At 46.4% G+C, this 16,006-nt stretch overlaps 1 protein-coding gene across 3 annotated transcripts in view; it reads left to right on the top strand.

Annotated features, from left to right (window-relative positions):
- Positions 1–1,065: 1,065 nt before the first annotated feature.
- Positions 1,066–16,006, top strand: part of CPLX1 (complexin 1) — a 126,599-nt gene continuing 111,658 nt past the window's right edge. For 2 of the 3 annotated variants that reach the window (XM_075021655.1, XM_075021657.1), the window contains exons 1-2: positions 1,066–1,245; positions 2,166–2,268. In XM_075021655.1, coding sequence (XP_074877756.1) covers positions 2,238–2,268 — 31 coding nt within the window. In that variant the 5' untranslated portion in view covers positions 1,066–1,245; positions 2,166–2,237. Of the gene's footprint in view, positions 1,311–2,165; positions 2,269–16,006 lie in introns of all 3 variants that reach the window. The other variant, XM_075021656.1, reaches the window with a different exon arrangement.

Below are 16,006 nucleotides of genomic sequence, written 5' to 3'. Positions count from 1 at the left end.
GCTATGCCAGCGCCTCCCCAGGATGCCGGCGCCGCTGCTCCCCCACCCCCAGGCTCCCACTTCTGCCAGCACCATCCCGCATCTCTCACCCCCACCCCCCTTTTAGCCCCGTGTCTGTTGCTTTGGGAGCTGCTGTCCCACCTCTCCTGCTGGCGACAGAAGGGCGCATCAGCAGCAGAGCTCGTCCCCTCCCTACCCAGCCCCAAGCCAGCTCTCGGCAACCCAGAAGGTGCGTGCCGGTGCCGTGAGGGGCTGTAGCTCTGCTTTGCTACGTAGCGCTCGCAGCGCACGCAGCTCTTTCCTCCTCAGCTTCAGATGCCGTCCCGAATCCGTGCTCGACAACGGATCGCGGCAGTCGCTCACTTCAAGCGGCAACGGCAGGGAGGGGACTTCGCCCCCCCCCCCCCCGCCCCCCAGCCCCCCCCCCCCCAGCCTCCTCTTGGGCTGCAAACACCACTGGATAGCGAGAGAACTGAGCCGAGCAACTGGCGATGCTTCTCCGGCCACAATAAAATCCGAGGCGAAGGAGGAGGGAGAAAAAGCCTCTGCTCCCTCCCTGTCTTCTTCCTTGCCTCTCCAACTCCCTCCAGGACCTAGGGGATGAGAGGGGATCTCCGGGAAGGACCCAGAACAGAGGACGCGGATCGCCGCCCCCACCCTCCCCCTTTTGCAGGAAGCAGTATTTGCAGAGATTTCCCCTGGCGCGCACACACTGACTCCCGAGAAGGTGCAAGGAAGCAATTGCTAAATGCAACAGCGGGCTGACAACCTCCCCTCCTTCCCCTACAGCAAAGCGCAAGGACACCTGGCTGCTGCAGACAGCCGGGGATGGGGTGGGGGACATGCGTGCAAACACACGCAACCCTCTGAGAGGTTGGGGAGCGCTGACGACCTCCTCCGCGGCGAGCATCGAGGGGCGAGGGCGGTGCAGGGAAGGGGCGGGGGAGCCGGAGGCAGGGGGAGGGAGAAAGCCCAGCTCCCGCAACGAGGGGAGGAGGAAGGAGGGACCGTGTCGGTGGGATGGTCCGGAAATCCTGTGATAAAAAGAGGGGCGCGGGGGAAAAGTAGGGAGTAGCTCTGGACTCATTCTCTCTCCTTCACCCAGCACCCGCAACTTCCCCGGCAGCCGTTAGGCACATGGGCGCCGGCCGGAGCCTCTAGGAGCGGAGGGGAGCGGAGAGGAGCCGCCGCAGCCACCTGCCGCCGGCCCGGCTCAACTCAGCACAGCGCCCGCCGCCGAGCGAGGTATCGGCGCCGGGGCGGGCGGGCCGTGCCGTGCCGGCCGGCGTGAGGCAGGGCAGCGAGGAGAGGTGGGGTGTGGGCGCGCAGGGAAGGGGGAAGCCTTCATCCTCCCAGGTGCTGGCGGGCTGCGCAGCCCCACGGCACGGCTGTGACGCGGCACCGGAGCCGGTGCCGGGCGAGGGGGGGCAGGCTGCGCCTGAGCCGAGCCCGCCGCTCCCTGCGGCCGGGGCCAGCAGAGGGAGGCAGCAGCCTGCGCGGCGGGGCTGCTGTGCTGCACCTGGGGCCGGCCGGTCTCAACCTTGAGCCGTCCCGGCTCTTCCTGGGGAGGTGCAGCTCTCGCTGGCACTGCGCTGGGGGCAATCTGGGTGAGGTTTCCGAAGGGCTAGGGCGGGGGAGCCTGCCCCGCATCCGTGCTCTCCATACCGCCGCCTGGGCTGCATCCGCACCCAAGTCGCCCCAGCTTCCCCCGCTTGCCCTGCCGGGCACTTGCGGAGCGCTTCACCTTCAAATGCCCCCTTGGCGGTCCCCGGCGGAGCTGTCACTCCAGACCGAGCCCTCCGAAAACCGAGGGGGCGAGAAGCAGGCGGGGAAACGAGAAAGTTCAAAGGTTTAACTCCTTCCTGCCCGTCTGCAGCAGACAAGCCGCGAGGAGCCGCACTGCTCCTTCGGGCTCACTCCCGGCAACCTGCCCTGCCTGGGGGAACAGCCGTGTCCCCTTACCTCCTCCTCCTGCTGCCCGTTCCCCACCCGCCAGCATGCAGCTCAGCTCCCCAGGTGCCTTGTCCTGCATAGCCAGGTCTGCAGGGATGGGGGGGTTGGAAACTTGCCTGCACTTAGGCAAGGGAAGGAAAGCTGTGGGGAGAGAGGTGAGCCTTTTCTCCTCCTAGAGACACCATTCCTCTTTTGATTGTGCCTCTTCACAGGCTGCCCTCCAAGGATTCCTGGTCTCTGTGCATGTGAGCTGTGAAGGTGGGCAGCACCCCTAAGCCATTACCATGGACTTTGTTATGAAACAAGCTCTAGGAGGTAAGTGTGGTTGGCATATAAGGGGCCTTGCATTCCCCCCTACCCCGTCCCCTTTGCACCTGGAAAGAGAGGGGATGGACTGCTATGAGCCTCTGCTGGGGTCTGCAGCTGGAAGAGCTGTTTGGGGACCCGGAAGAGCATGCCTTTCACCGATTCATGATCCCAGAGCCAAGTGTTTGAGGAATCTGAGCAGGAGAGGGCAGCAACAAGCAGCGACCAAAGCTCCACGGCAGGGGAGAGACCTCCCACACAAGGTGTGCAGGCCCTGGGTCTTGCCTAATCTGGCACCGGACCAGCTGGCTGCATATCCTGCTGTACAGTGTGCAGGTCTTGCTGTGCTTCATGCCATGCCACTGAGGCAGGTATTACAGAGGCTGCAGACAGGTTTAGCCAGAGTAAACCCAAAGAAAGAGTAGCATTTTGTGTATCTGTGTGAGCACCCTTTTCATCCTCCCTGCAAATGTTGGCCAGACCTTGTCCAAAAAAAGGGCCAGTGCAGAAATTTTTGTACCTGGTATTTGGAGAGTTATTCTTGATAAGAATATTGCCACAATAAGCAGGGAAACAGTAATAAAGTATCCCCCACACATGCCACCTGGATTTGAAGCCAACCTCTTTTATGGTTTCAGTATATTTCCTTCCATGTGTGATGAATTGTTTTAACCTAATGGTGGGAAATAGAAAAGGCAGTGGTGTGTGGGGGAGAAATTGCAAACAACACGGAAGTATTTGGGAATAAGATTCCTTTGTTCTGCCACAGTTATGCTGCCTTTCTGGGCTGCTTGGCCTGAACATTCAGTCAAAACAAGGCTGTCACTGAGACAATGGTGAATGCTGGCTGCTCTGCTGGCTGCTCCTGAGAACTGGAATAGTTGTCCTCAGAGGAAGTCGATGAGGTGGTTCTGATCATTCTCTTTTGTACTGTATCTCATCTCATGTGTGCATTTTCCATTCATTTTCCTTTGGAGAAACTATAGAGTCATGGGACTGTGGGAATGTTTCATGCATGGTGTTATTGATGTCATATGCAGCTTCAACATTTACTGCAGGACACTCTCCATGGCATGGAAACATGATTTTCATCTTTGAAAGCAAAGGAACTGTATTTTTTTTTATTCACCAAGAAAGCAAAATTCTCACAGTCAAGAATAGAGCAAGCAACCCAAGTTTTATTTGGAGTGTTTTGAATGGGAAGATCAAACTGGAGAAGAAAGTGTCTAATTTGATGGCACAAAATAGCAAGATATGAAGATACCTATCTGAGAAGATAGCAGTTCATATGGAAGCAGTGTTACATTTCATTATTCTTCAGTGCCTGTTTTGAAGGAGAAATAGTTTTGAGAAGAGCAAATTTTGCACTGTTCACTATGGTGTAAATAAGGTTGCTTGCACAGAAATGAACAAGTGTACCTGCAAGCTGGAGATGTAGCTACTGCAGCTGGAGATCTGTGAATCTACTAAAGGGAAATAACTGCTTAGAGACTGCAGTTAAAGGCAGGGGGAGGAGGGTTGCAGCAAAGGAGTAATAGCTGAGATGCATGCCTTTTCTTGCAGCTTAGAGACTAACCTGAGTTGGAAGCAGTGTCTGCCTGTGTTTAACAGCATTTATTCTGGGCAGACATTCATTCTAACATAATGTTGCATGCCAGGATCAGAATTTGCATTATAATAGGAGGTGCTTGGTCAAAAGAAGGCAAATTCAAAAAAGCATCTTTTGGTGAAGCCTGAGTTTCTGATGTCTGTCAAGATGCTGCCCAGGGCACCAGCTCTTCTGCCAGATGACTTAATGTGTTAGCAAAATGTGTCTGGAACTTGCCCACTTATTCAATAAAGGAGAAGTCTCTCCAGAATGGTAAAATCCAGGAAATGTTCATTTATTAAGCAGAGATCTATTTTTAAATTAGAAATAGTTTCAAAGAGGAAAAACAAGATCTCTCAGGGCAAATGTAGCATGGATAGTAAAAGTGGTTTTAGACACTTGTTTCCCACTGGAGTTAAAGACCAAGCTGATGTGAGCATGCAATCTGGCCGCACTGGCACAGCAAGCCAAGGACCAAAGGTTACATTTTGTTTCCTTAATATGGGGCCAGAACCCTTTTTGTCTTCCAGTTCCAACATCCAGAGGGAGATGCCTGAACTGAGCAAAGCACCAAACCTCTGTTGGATGACAAGCTTGCTTTGGCTAGGATACATTATCCCCACTTTCAGGGAGATCTTCCTGTGGATTTCATGGCTCTGTGATTTTAGTTTAATGTGGCTTTTCCCAGAACACGTCTGAATTCATTTTGCTATCTGCTTGGGATTTTTTGAATGGTGCAAAATTTCTTATCCCATCCTCAAAATCTCTTCTGGCACTCCTGGAAGAAAGAAAAAAAAAAATTGCAATTTTGTCAGTAAGGTCGCCTCCAATTTACAGAGAATCAGACTTGCTATAGATATTGCTTGCAGACCACCTACAGCTATGATAGCTTAACCCTTTCACTATCTCAGCTGGGGATACCTCACAAAGGCCGAGGGCCAATTTGGTTTCCTTGCCTGAGCATTATAGGCATGGTATTTCCTCTTTCCAGCATCCAGCACCAAAGTGGGGCTTAGGCCAGAGCTTGTGGTAGCTAAGAGCCTGGATTTGAAAACAGTTTGCAGGTGGGGTGCTTTTACCCTTTTCCTGCTGGACAGGGCTTTGCAGGGCTGTGAAGCATACAAGAACTTTGGGACCAGGTTTCTTCATACTGGGGTGATCAGAGGAGGTACTGGACAGAAAACAGCATTGTTCTCCCACCTCCTCACTCACCTTATTGAGGAAGAGGATGTCTCACACTCTGCGTAATTAACAATAAACAGTAGCCTTAGCAGAATGTTCCTGTGGGAGTTTTCCCGTTGCCTTTGAAGCAATCCTTGAAGACATTTCCTTTGTCCCTAGTGGCATAGGACAATCAGATTTGTTTTTCCTTGGAGTTTTGCCAGTCAGATGGGAAGAAAGCAATGAGGTGTTTTGAAAGGTAGGTGAGCTAAGTTAGCAAGCAAGGAAAGGCGGTTATGTTGTGTAGAGTTGCTTTGTTTGGAAGTCTGTGTGACTAGGGGATTTAGGTTTTGTGAAATCAGTTTAGCAGGTTATTGTATTGCTGAAGTAGAATGTGTTCTTTCCCTTACTTGTTAAAGGCAGCCTGCAGAAGCCTGCTATTTCTGTGCAGTAGAAGGCCGTCCTCTGCTGTGCTGCCAGCACTGGGATTTTGCTGCTGGTGTTGACAGCAGAGTCTTTGCCTGGTGTTTGACAAGTTCGAAATGTGTCTTTGCAAATCCCTGGCATCTTCAAGGTAAAATCCTTGACCCTTTCTTTAGCAGTGGGGACTGTGGTCCAGGAAAAGCCGTACAAAATATTAGCTTATTTGGCCAATTTGCTTCTGTGGCTTTTTTTGTGCTCCTGACACCTTTCAGCACCCTGTGTGAAAGCCACTCTGTTTATTGTCTGACAGTGACAGAAGCCATAGAGATGAAATGCAGTCATAATGTTGATTAGCTGTGTAGGACAACAAGAAGAAAATTGCAAGAGGAAGCCTAGAGGCTTAAAATTGCTGCTTCTTCCGTAGAAGTAAGAGACAGCAAAGGGATAATTTGTACCTCTGACCTTGCCACACCAGCAGACATTGACATAGGTGTGTGTGTAGCTAGGGTGATTGGTCACTCTGCTGTTCCTGTGACAGTTTGCTAAATGAAGACAACCAGAGTGATTTCATGATTGCATTTTACATTAGGAGTGCTCTTTACCAAGCCAGGACAGAGCTCTGGAGCACTGTCATCATGACTGAGGTGTATGACTTCCCAGGAAAAAGCTGGAAGTGGAGGACCCGAAATGGTCCCTAGAGGAATTGAGGAATTCGCTAGAGGAATGTTTATTTCTCCATAGGTTTCTGTGAAAGCAAAGGGTGCATTAACACCTCTCATACTACACTGTCTCACTTCCACTGTCACTGGTGGCTTGGACAAATAGGGAAACTGGGCTGAAGTAGAAGACAATAAACTTCATGAAGCGCTATTGGCTGTCATCCTATTACTGGGAGGGCCTCAAGGGCCAAGGGTCTTAGACATTTTCATATAGAAAAAGAGAAGGGAAAAGCTCATGGGAAGGTGAGGAGGATTTGTTTGAGGTGGGATCATGGTGTGGTTGAGGAGAGAGATTTCTTACAGCAGAAACTAGCATTGTGCAGACCAGAATGCTGTGAAGGTATGGATATATGGAACATACAACAGCTCTAACTCTGTTATATGGTGTTGTGCAGGGCCCTTTTTGATGTGCTCCTTTTATTGCCATGGATAGGAGAAATGTCTAGCTGGGATGCCTGCCTTAAATAGTGACTTTTTCTAGTGTCAGCCTGTGGATAGGTCATGTAACTCATTTCATAAATAATGATGCATATGAATGGTACTGTCTAAATTTCTTCTTCATGCTACCAGTACCCCTTGAATTCATTGTGCAATGCAAGCCTCATCAGGAGGAAGGGTACATTTGAGTTTCTGGATATGTATTCACTGAGCTATGTTACAGACATGATTTTCTGTTTTATTGGCAGCAGCTTAGAGTGAGGACTGCTGCTTGGCATTCATTCTATCTGTCAAGATTCAGTGGAGACTTGTTTTGGTTCATACAGATTCTTAAAATACTGTAGGCAGAAGACAAATGTGACCAGATTGCCACCTGGTATATGCCAGCGGGGGGGATTGCCTACTTCACGTCCATTACTGTCAGTTTTGGTTCAGCTAGGTACACCACAAAACAGTCCAGAGGGAGTCCCCTTGTTCTCGAAGGTAGGCAGAGATTTAAACCCTCCTGAAGATAATGGGATTTAAGTCACTGTACATAAGCTCTGAAAAAGCAGCCCCTGTGCTAAGCTTACATTAGTGAAAATGTGACGGTGTGTGAATACCAGATGAGTCTGAATAGGAACTGTACTAGTGTTTAGCAACATCTTAGCAGTGGCCTTCTGTGTGGCTTATGAAGTGTGTAGTTTGCTGCTGCATTTGCTCACTTTATTTGCTTGTGATGTGGGGGTTAAGTCCTTGATTTTCCCTGGAGAAGTCAGTGAGACTGAGTGCAGTTAGAGGCAATGCAGACCTGTCCAGGATGGAAGAGACATTGAAATAAACACAGTGGTTCCTGCCTTCTCCTCCCCCAGCTCAGCCACTTGTTTCTCACATTTGCAGTTCTCTGCTGAGCCTCCCTCCTGCTCTGGGACCTCATGCATCAGCTAGACTGTTCTCCACTGCTTATGTTAATTTATGAAGTCCTGGAGCAGGAGAGAAACTGTAATGCAGAACTGCAAGTTGTAGTGCCAGCAGGTAGTGCTGGTATTTACTTCTGGGATCTATTTTGCCTGTAATCTTGAAACCTGTGACACACAAGGTCTTTAATTTTGCAGGCAGGTGCTTCCAAATCACAGACTGGAGAATCTGAGATGACACAGGACATCTCCAGCCCACTGTAGCAAGTGGTAGATGTTGGGGGACCATCCACCTTTGTTCTCAGATAACTTCTGCCTATATTGTGTGCAATTCTGGGCCCTGCAATTTAAAAAGGATGTTAAGGTACTTGAATGCATCCAGAGGAGGGCAACAGAGCTCGTGAAAGGGCTGGAAGGAAAGTCCTGTCAGGAACGGCTAAGGACTCTGGGACATTAGTCCCTCAAAGCTGCAGAATTTCAACTCTCACTTCCAACAGCTGCAGATGCAGCATGCTGAGGCTCTTCCAAGTTCTTTGACTCTCCTCTTTCAGTGGTGGGGCAGAGGGCTCTCTTCCTTAGCCTTGGACGCTCCTCTTTGGGAGGCCGCAACTCTGCACTGTCTTTGTATAGTCATTCCATGTGCTGAAAAGAAGTGCTTGCTCAACGCTACACAGAACCTTAAACATTTGCTAAGTTATGGCTTTGAGAACTATGTTGGTTGCTGTCTTATTTTCTCACCTACAGCTTGACTGTGAGAGTGTCACATATAGTCAGTTCTGTTTCTTGCAGGTTGTCTTTAGTGGATGGACTATGGGTCTCAAATGATGTAAACCTTGGCTGAAAAGTTCCACAGGTTGCTGAGCAGATGATCATGTGGTTTGCTAAAGGCTAACAGCTGCAATTACAGACATGGCAAAGGTTACTAGTGACCTTTCTATCACTGGTACAAATCACAGTGCATTAGAAACAAAATACCATAAACAAATTGTGTCTCTCTACTAGGGAGAAATCGATCACACTGTGCAATTTGAGAATTGATTCCTCCCCCTGCTCTGCAGTTTTAAATGAGCTGATTCAAATTGGGTGGGTGCTGTCACTGCAGAAATGTATTAATACAAACAATAAATTTAATCTGCGGACTTTGGCGTGTATCTTTTTACAATTTGAATCTGTCAGTACCTACAAGAATGAAGCTTCTTAGCAGCTACTTAAGGTTTTGCAGCATGATTTGTTCATTCTGCCTCCCTCCCACCATGTTATTGCATGTAGTGTGAGACTTTCTGCATGTCCCCTGAAGGGGCAGAAACTGTGTGGGACTGCCTGGTCTCTGTTCCAGTGCCTGTCCCAAGTGTACGTGTCCATTAAATTCCTTGAAAATGCATGTATTAATTAAAATTTTAATTTGCAAGAGGACTTTGGAAGGGTTTTACTAAAACATGTTTTTTTCATGAAAAGCTTTTAAACACAGTTTGTATTTTCTCAGCAACCAAGAAGAGAAAGACTCATCACAAACCTGAAAGACTGCATGGGACTAAGACATTATATCCAAACAGATATATTTTTAACCTGTGACAGCCATTTCCTTTATGCTGGAGTAAAGCGTATGCATGCCACTCTTCCCTGAATCAATGTGTGGCTCTTACTGAGTGAAATGCTTTGTTCTTTATGAATGAACCAATTTCTCTTTGCAATTTCCTTGAGATTTAATTTTTCATTAAATAAAAGAAGTTTTATTTTAAAAACCCAAACAAACAAAATACAAACAAAAAATTGAGGAGAAAGAGAAAATATTCAGAGGTTTTGGTAACTGCCAGCATATCAATGTAGCAACTCCTTGGCACAGTTCTAGCTGGGAGTGAAACTACTTGGGAGAGTGTTTAGAAAAACACCAGTCCCCATTAGAAATAGACAAGTCTTTTTTGATTTTTTTTCTGTTTCATTTTGTATATTTAAAATACTTGTGACAATTGCAGCTTTCTCCTCTGCATTTTTCTTACTACACAGTTTAAATATCAGCAGATCCTGTTCCATGTCAGCCAAGCTGCACAGGGACAGATTAAAAGGAGCATGAAAGAGTAAATTTATAATTACATGGAGATGCATTAAAATGCTGAGGAAAAAGGTTAAGAAGGGACACAACTGCTCTCTCTAAATACATGAGAGAGGTAAACACTGTAGTGAAGGAAGAGCTACTTAAAGTAAAGGACATGTGAATAAATTGGCCATGAACATACTTGAATCAGGAATCAGAAGAGTGTTTCTGAATAGTGGAAAAGCACAGAGGTCCTGGGGGAGCTTGCTGCTGGGGGAAGCAGGAAGAAGTGGAAGCTGGGTCTCAGATGGGTTTCAAATAATTTATCAGTGTGGTTGTACATGCCCAGAGAGATAGGGCCAGTGAGGCAGGAATAATTTTCTGTCCTGAGTACCTCTATAGAAAGCACACAACACCTTTGACTCTTCACTGTAAGACTGTCCATAATAACAAAATTGTCTTTAAAGGAGGTTTAGTATTTACACTCAATTTTTATGTTGTTACAATATGTGATAGTCTCTGATGGGGTCCAGGGGTCTGGCCCAGCTCAGTGGGAATGAGCAGTGTGCCGCTCTGGAGAAGGTTGTCACAGAGCTGTGATTAATTTTCCCTTTTCTGAAAACTTTTTAGCCCTGTTGTGTCTGTATGAGAGGAGGAGAGGTCTGCCAGCTATATCATCTCACTGCTCCAAGGATGATTTGAAATCAACTACCAGATTCAGATTGAAAGTGATTTTTTTTCAAAGGACTTGGTGGATTTACAAAGTAATTTCTAGAATAGCTGGTCAGGTTGCTTCTGAGTAAAGCAAGCTCACAGCTACACTGGATATTTTTCCAACTGTGGTGTTTCTGCCAGGCAGAGGTTTTGAGTTTCACATGACAAGCATAGCTTGAAATTCCCTCCATGGGAACTTCTGCTTGCAGTTCACATGGAAGCAGCTGTTTTCAATACATTTGTTCATTTGTTTTACGCTACAGTTCAGAAATAAATAATTTCAGAACTATATAGTTCCCTGGAATCTCCTCCCAGTTTTGAACAGTTGTCTGAGAACAAGCTATTCTTTCTCAGCACCAATATTTACTATTTTACTTGTGATGGCAGATTTTTAGACTCAGTTTGTGCTCCTCACTTTATGCTCCTGCTCTCTACCCTGGAAATATCCTGGACTCAGGCTCACATTCTAATATGACTTAGATCTGTACCGAGCTAGGCACTTCAGGAGAGTGCCTTATGCTGGCGTAGCACCCGGAAAAGAGGCATGTTTTACATGCAGGACTGAATCCCTCGGGCTCAAATGTCTCCTGTAGTATTGTGAGGCTCTGTCCCCACAGCTGATAACTTTCCACCCAAGTCTCCTTAAAACTGCCTGATAACTTCAGGAGTGCCTACCCAAAGGAAACCTTCAACAGGGGCACACACACAGATGGTAGGACACCAGATCACTGCCTTAACAAGCTGTTGGCTTCTGGAAGAGAAGAGGAATGTGCCATCCCTTTCTGCTGACTGTGCATCTTGTTGTATTGCCAGTGAGCACTCTGCCAGGCAGAGATCCCAGTGCAATTCATATCTCTCTGAACACCATGTCAACGTGCTCCCTTTTCTGGTCATGTGGCCTGAGTTCTCCTGTCAGGCAGACAATGACTTGCCTCCTGGCTAAGACACTTGATTGGGATTTCTGGTTTTGCTTTTTAACTGTCATCTGGTAAAACTTTTCAGGTGGTACTGCTTCTGCTTTGACCTCAGTTTCTCTCCTCCAAGACGGTATACGTGTTCCTGCTATGCTGGCAGCTGCGCTAACAGTTGCTTAAAATAGGTGGGTAAAACACATCCTCTTGATCATCACCACAGACAAGAGTGTTCTGCTTCCACATCAGCTAAAGTGAAGACAAAGCTGCTACAGTTTTAACTCTGCTTTCCATCTTGAATCCTCTCCCCGGGTTAAAGGCAGGGTATGTCAGCCTCCATGCTGTTTTAACTCCAGCCAACTATTGTGAATTAGCCACCCTGAGTTAAGAACACCCGTTATTTTTTCTCTCAGTTGTAGACATGCTGTCTTATTACTGGTTCTTATGTGGTTATTTGTCTGATATTTATTCAGGGCTCACTTTAGTGTGTATTTTGCTTGGTATTGTAGAAGATTAGGTCCTTTTTATGTGCTTAAAAAATTAGTCCAAATTAAAAGAAATCAATTGAGCTAATCTAGCCCAACAGAGACAAGCTCTGGATGACCAGTGAAACCCAGGGCCTGATTCTGCACAATAGGATCCTGAGCCTTCACAGGCACTGCTCTGGTACAGCATAATGTAATTTACAGTTTTCAGCTGTTCTAAACATGTCTTTTTTGACAGAGATCTGTCAGTCTACAGCAGCTGAAGACCAGCATTTCTGCTAATTTCTTCCAGATGCAAGTAAAATAATCACAGAGTTTTTCTTCCCCTTCTCCTCAAAAGCTCACAAAAATCCCCTCAAAATCTCATGGGTTGCAGTATTTCTTGCTTCCACACAGTCTGAAAAGGATGGGTCAGATATACCATCTCCATTACTGGATGTGCATGGAAGAGGCATTTGTGACACATTATTAGGAAGTGGCTGGCTAACCTAGAGATGGTATTAGTTACATAAGGTGTCAAACATACTCCAAGTGCAGCATGGATGCTTTGGAGTGAAGCAATTATCTATTTTGTTGTCTTAAGAACAGAGTGACCTAGATTCTCTCTTCTTTCTCTTTTCCTTTTTTCTTTTTTTTTTTCCTATTTCCTCACGGGGTGGCCCACTTAGTTGATTAAACTGCAGCTCAGTTATAACTGGTTGTGGTACAGTTGGGAATAAAGCAGATGTAAAGAGACTGGAGTTGATAAAGAAATTTATTTTTTGCCTTGTTGGTTACCTGGAAATTATGGTTGGGATTAGTTGACAAGCATTAGTTTTAGTAGCTTTTGGGTGACAGGCATCACAGAATAGCCTTGGCTGGCAGTAAGGAATGCAAAAATGATTCAATGAAAAGTTGTGCATTTTGTGGCAAGAAAAAAGGGTAATGGTCTAATTTATAAAAGATTTGAAATAAGCTTTAAATCCAAATTAAGCCCAAAGTCAGCAAATGCAGTCACAGCACAGTTCACATTTTGTTTGAAGTGAATATATAAAACATGTTGACACTTGTACATTATTTATAATTTTAATGCACCTGCAAATTCTCTAACAAATCATCATAGGCATCAGGAGGCTAAATAAGTCATCCAGGTAGAGTTTGCACAGGAGGTGACCAAACTCCAGCTGAAAACAACCCATCCTACATGGTCTTTGGTAACAGAATTATCCTTTAGGTTAAGGACATGACAGCCAGCTAACACGTGGTCCGTGCTAAAGAATACTGTATTTAATGGAAACTGTCATTGTCTCAGTGTTGTGTTCATTTCCTCATCTATTTTCTTCTCTCACTTAAAGCTCAGGGAACAGAACAAAAGCAAATCTGTTCAGTGCAGGACAACCTGGAAATTAAAATTCCTCTTCCCATGAAGTTCAAGGAGGGAAAGGATCCAATGAGAGCTCTTAATCCCTGAAGACATTGACAGTCAAATTGCACTCCTAGGTAGATATCTCTAGGTAGATTTCCGCAGCAGGGATGAAGCTGTGGATGGAACCCAGTACCAGATTTATGCATGGACTCCAAGTGGTGCGAGGAGTACCTTCTGTCTCTGGGCTGGATGCCTAGCATGACTTCTTGCTGTATTATCGCATCACCTGCAGCTGAGCAGTGTGCCTTCACGCTGTTTCCATCTTCACATTCAAGCATGACAACTTTGCCAGGTGAAAAGGCAGCTGGCATTCTGCTCTTATTTCTGTCTCTGATGGTGTGGAAACCTGATGCTGTAAATACATTTCCTGATGGCAGGACAGAGGAAGCCTACCCATTCCTCCTCTGGAAAGTCCCATTACCGAAGTTCAGCTGTAGTGTGCTGTCTTGCTGCTCACTTACTACTTTAGTCTCTGAAAGTGGTCTCAGACCTGCAAAGTCTGTTCTATAAAGTGTGAGATGAATGCTCTCCTTACCTGCCTGGATTTCCATTTGTCTTCAGCAACACATGAAAGAAGTATCCATGTGTGCCAAAATCTGCCTTTGATGCTTTGGGGCTTAAAGAAGTTCCTCAGGGATCAGAAAAGAGCTCAGGGAGAAGGGCCTGGGAAAATCCTCTTTCTTGTATTTGTGCTGAACTTCCCTGTGTTGGGGAGGAGTGGGCTGGTAAGAAAGCACTGTGCAAATATTCTGGGAGACACTATACCAGGCTGATGGCTGAGTTCACTGGTTATGGCAAGGACCAGGTCTGTTCCAAGTGCAGCTCACTTTGAGCAAAAGAGAAAGATCACACTCTTCTCTCTTCAAACAGTTTGTAAGAATGAAGTGCTGTTCATCTTTGTAGGGAAGTTTTCCTCCATTGGGAATGATTCATCAAAGATACCACAGAAGCTAAAAGCCAGTCATGTGATTTGAGGGCCTTGAAGGCTCTAGAAGGCCTTGACTTAAAGATGACTGACATCAAAGGGAAGGCCACACTTGATTTCAAATGATCTGAGTGCCATTTGAAATTTGAAAGCGTCTGAGACACACTTACACATGATTTCAGATGTTTTTCAGCATCTCCTCGATGTTGTGCTTTTATATTGACTTTCATGGTTAATTTTCCATCCTCTCTCAATAGCTATCATGGACGTTGGGCTTTCTTACAGTCGTCTTATTTTCCTCATTTCATGAACGCCCCATCAGGGTGTTAGCTCTCTTTGTTTCACTTTGGTGCTAAGATAGCACTAAAACCACTTAGCAGGAGAGCTTAGGCACTGTTTCTTGAGATGTATCCACCAGGATCAGACTATCTGTGTGGTATTCCTAGTCTAATACACAGTGCTTAGCAGAAGAATCTCATTGGCATCACTTGTCTCAGTTACTTCAGGACTGCTGCAGTGCCATGAGGAGGCACAGAGAGGATCTGTTTTGTTTAGTCACTTCCATAGGATCAGGAATGCTTTACTTAGTCCATGTGAGAAGGGCAGGTAGGCTTGGCCCTTATAATGCTTTCTTGCCTGTCCTCCTTGTCATGCAAGCTCCTGTCTAGCTGCTCTCTGAAGGCACCTGGTGATTCATGCCCATGTTATCACCCTGCACAGAGCAGTAAATCACCCTTGTCTGCCTACGTGACACTGTTGGGGATCCCTTTCTCATGTATTCCTTAGGAGCAGACATTTTTAATGGTGCAGCTGGTAGGGGGTAACAACATGAATCTACTGATATTTTGCTAATGCTATTTGGTAAGGCCAGAGCTGCTGTCTGTGTTTCATAGAAATGCTAAGGTCTATTCTTCCTGGTGACCTCTTATCAGGACAATGATGGAAGTGTGGAAATGAAACAACAAATCTTGTTTGGGGGCTCAGCACTCCAGTTATCCACCAATAAACCTGTTACCCTTCTTTAGACTGCTGCGACTACTTCCCTGCAGCTGTGTGCCTTAGTTCTGGTACTTGCCATTAAGCCAGGTGCTTCTTGGGCCCAGCAGTGAGGATGAGGACAAATAAATGATACCCTGTTAATTTACACAGCTCAGCAGTCTGGATTACAGGGCTAATATTCACATGGTGCTGCTGAAGGACCTGGGGTGAACTGTCAGTGGAGCATACATATAGGGGTTAATGCTATCAGAGACTTTCATCCAGTCAGCTTTGGTTCTATCTCTGCTCATGATGACATGGTTGACGTGGTAATTTTGTGATGAACTGGACTCACAGCAGAATTGTAGCTATTTATATTGGGGCAATGTATGTTCAGCTCTCCCTGAGAAAGACCTGGCCTTGGCTTCAATGAGAAACCATGGTGACCTTTGGCAGAAATGTGACCTAGGATGGGGAGACAATGAGCTCCTTTATGCATGGGGCATGCTTTGGAGCTTCCAGCAGTAAGCGCAGGACCTTGTTCATATGGTGCAAGTAGGGTACTCTGTACTGCTGCTGGGTGTACTGCACCACAGACCACAGTGGATGAAGCCTGCTCACAACCTCAATTCCAGCAGATTTCTCCTCCCAGAAAGCCCATGGCACCCTTTGAAGAGCCATTCTGTGCTGAGAGGGCGTTTTCTCTCCCTCTCCATCTGTTAGATATGTTCATTGCCACACTGAAAAACCACCAGGCTGGCTTTGATAAACTGCTAGCCTTGCTGAGAAGGTGACCTCTCTGTGCCTCCTACTAGTGTGTGTCCACAGTAACTGCAGAGTACCATTGCTGTACAGGGCATTGAATATGAGTAAGAAGGAACCCTTCCTTGACTATATTCATTATATGAGAACAGTAGGCTGAGAGGTAGGAGAACAATCCCTGTCATGCACCATTTCCCATAATTTTCATTGCATGTGCAAGTTTGTACCAGGAAATCGAAAAGACTTGCCATGATTATATCACTGACAGTCTCTGAGTAGTTAAATTCAGTTCAAGGTTCAAGCAGAGAGA

This window comes from Buteo buteo, chromosome Z (assembly GCF_964188355.1).
Source record: "Buteo buteo chromosome Z, bButBut1.hap1.1, whole genome shotgun sequence".
Classification (NCBI taxonomy): Eukaryota; Metazoa; Chordata; class Aves; order Accipitriformes; family Accipitridae; genus Buteo; species Buteo buteo.
This window is presented reverse-complemented; position numbering and strand designations above follow the sequence as displayed.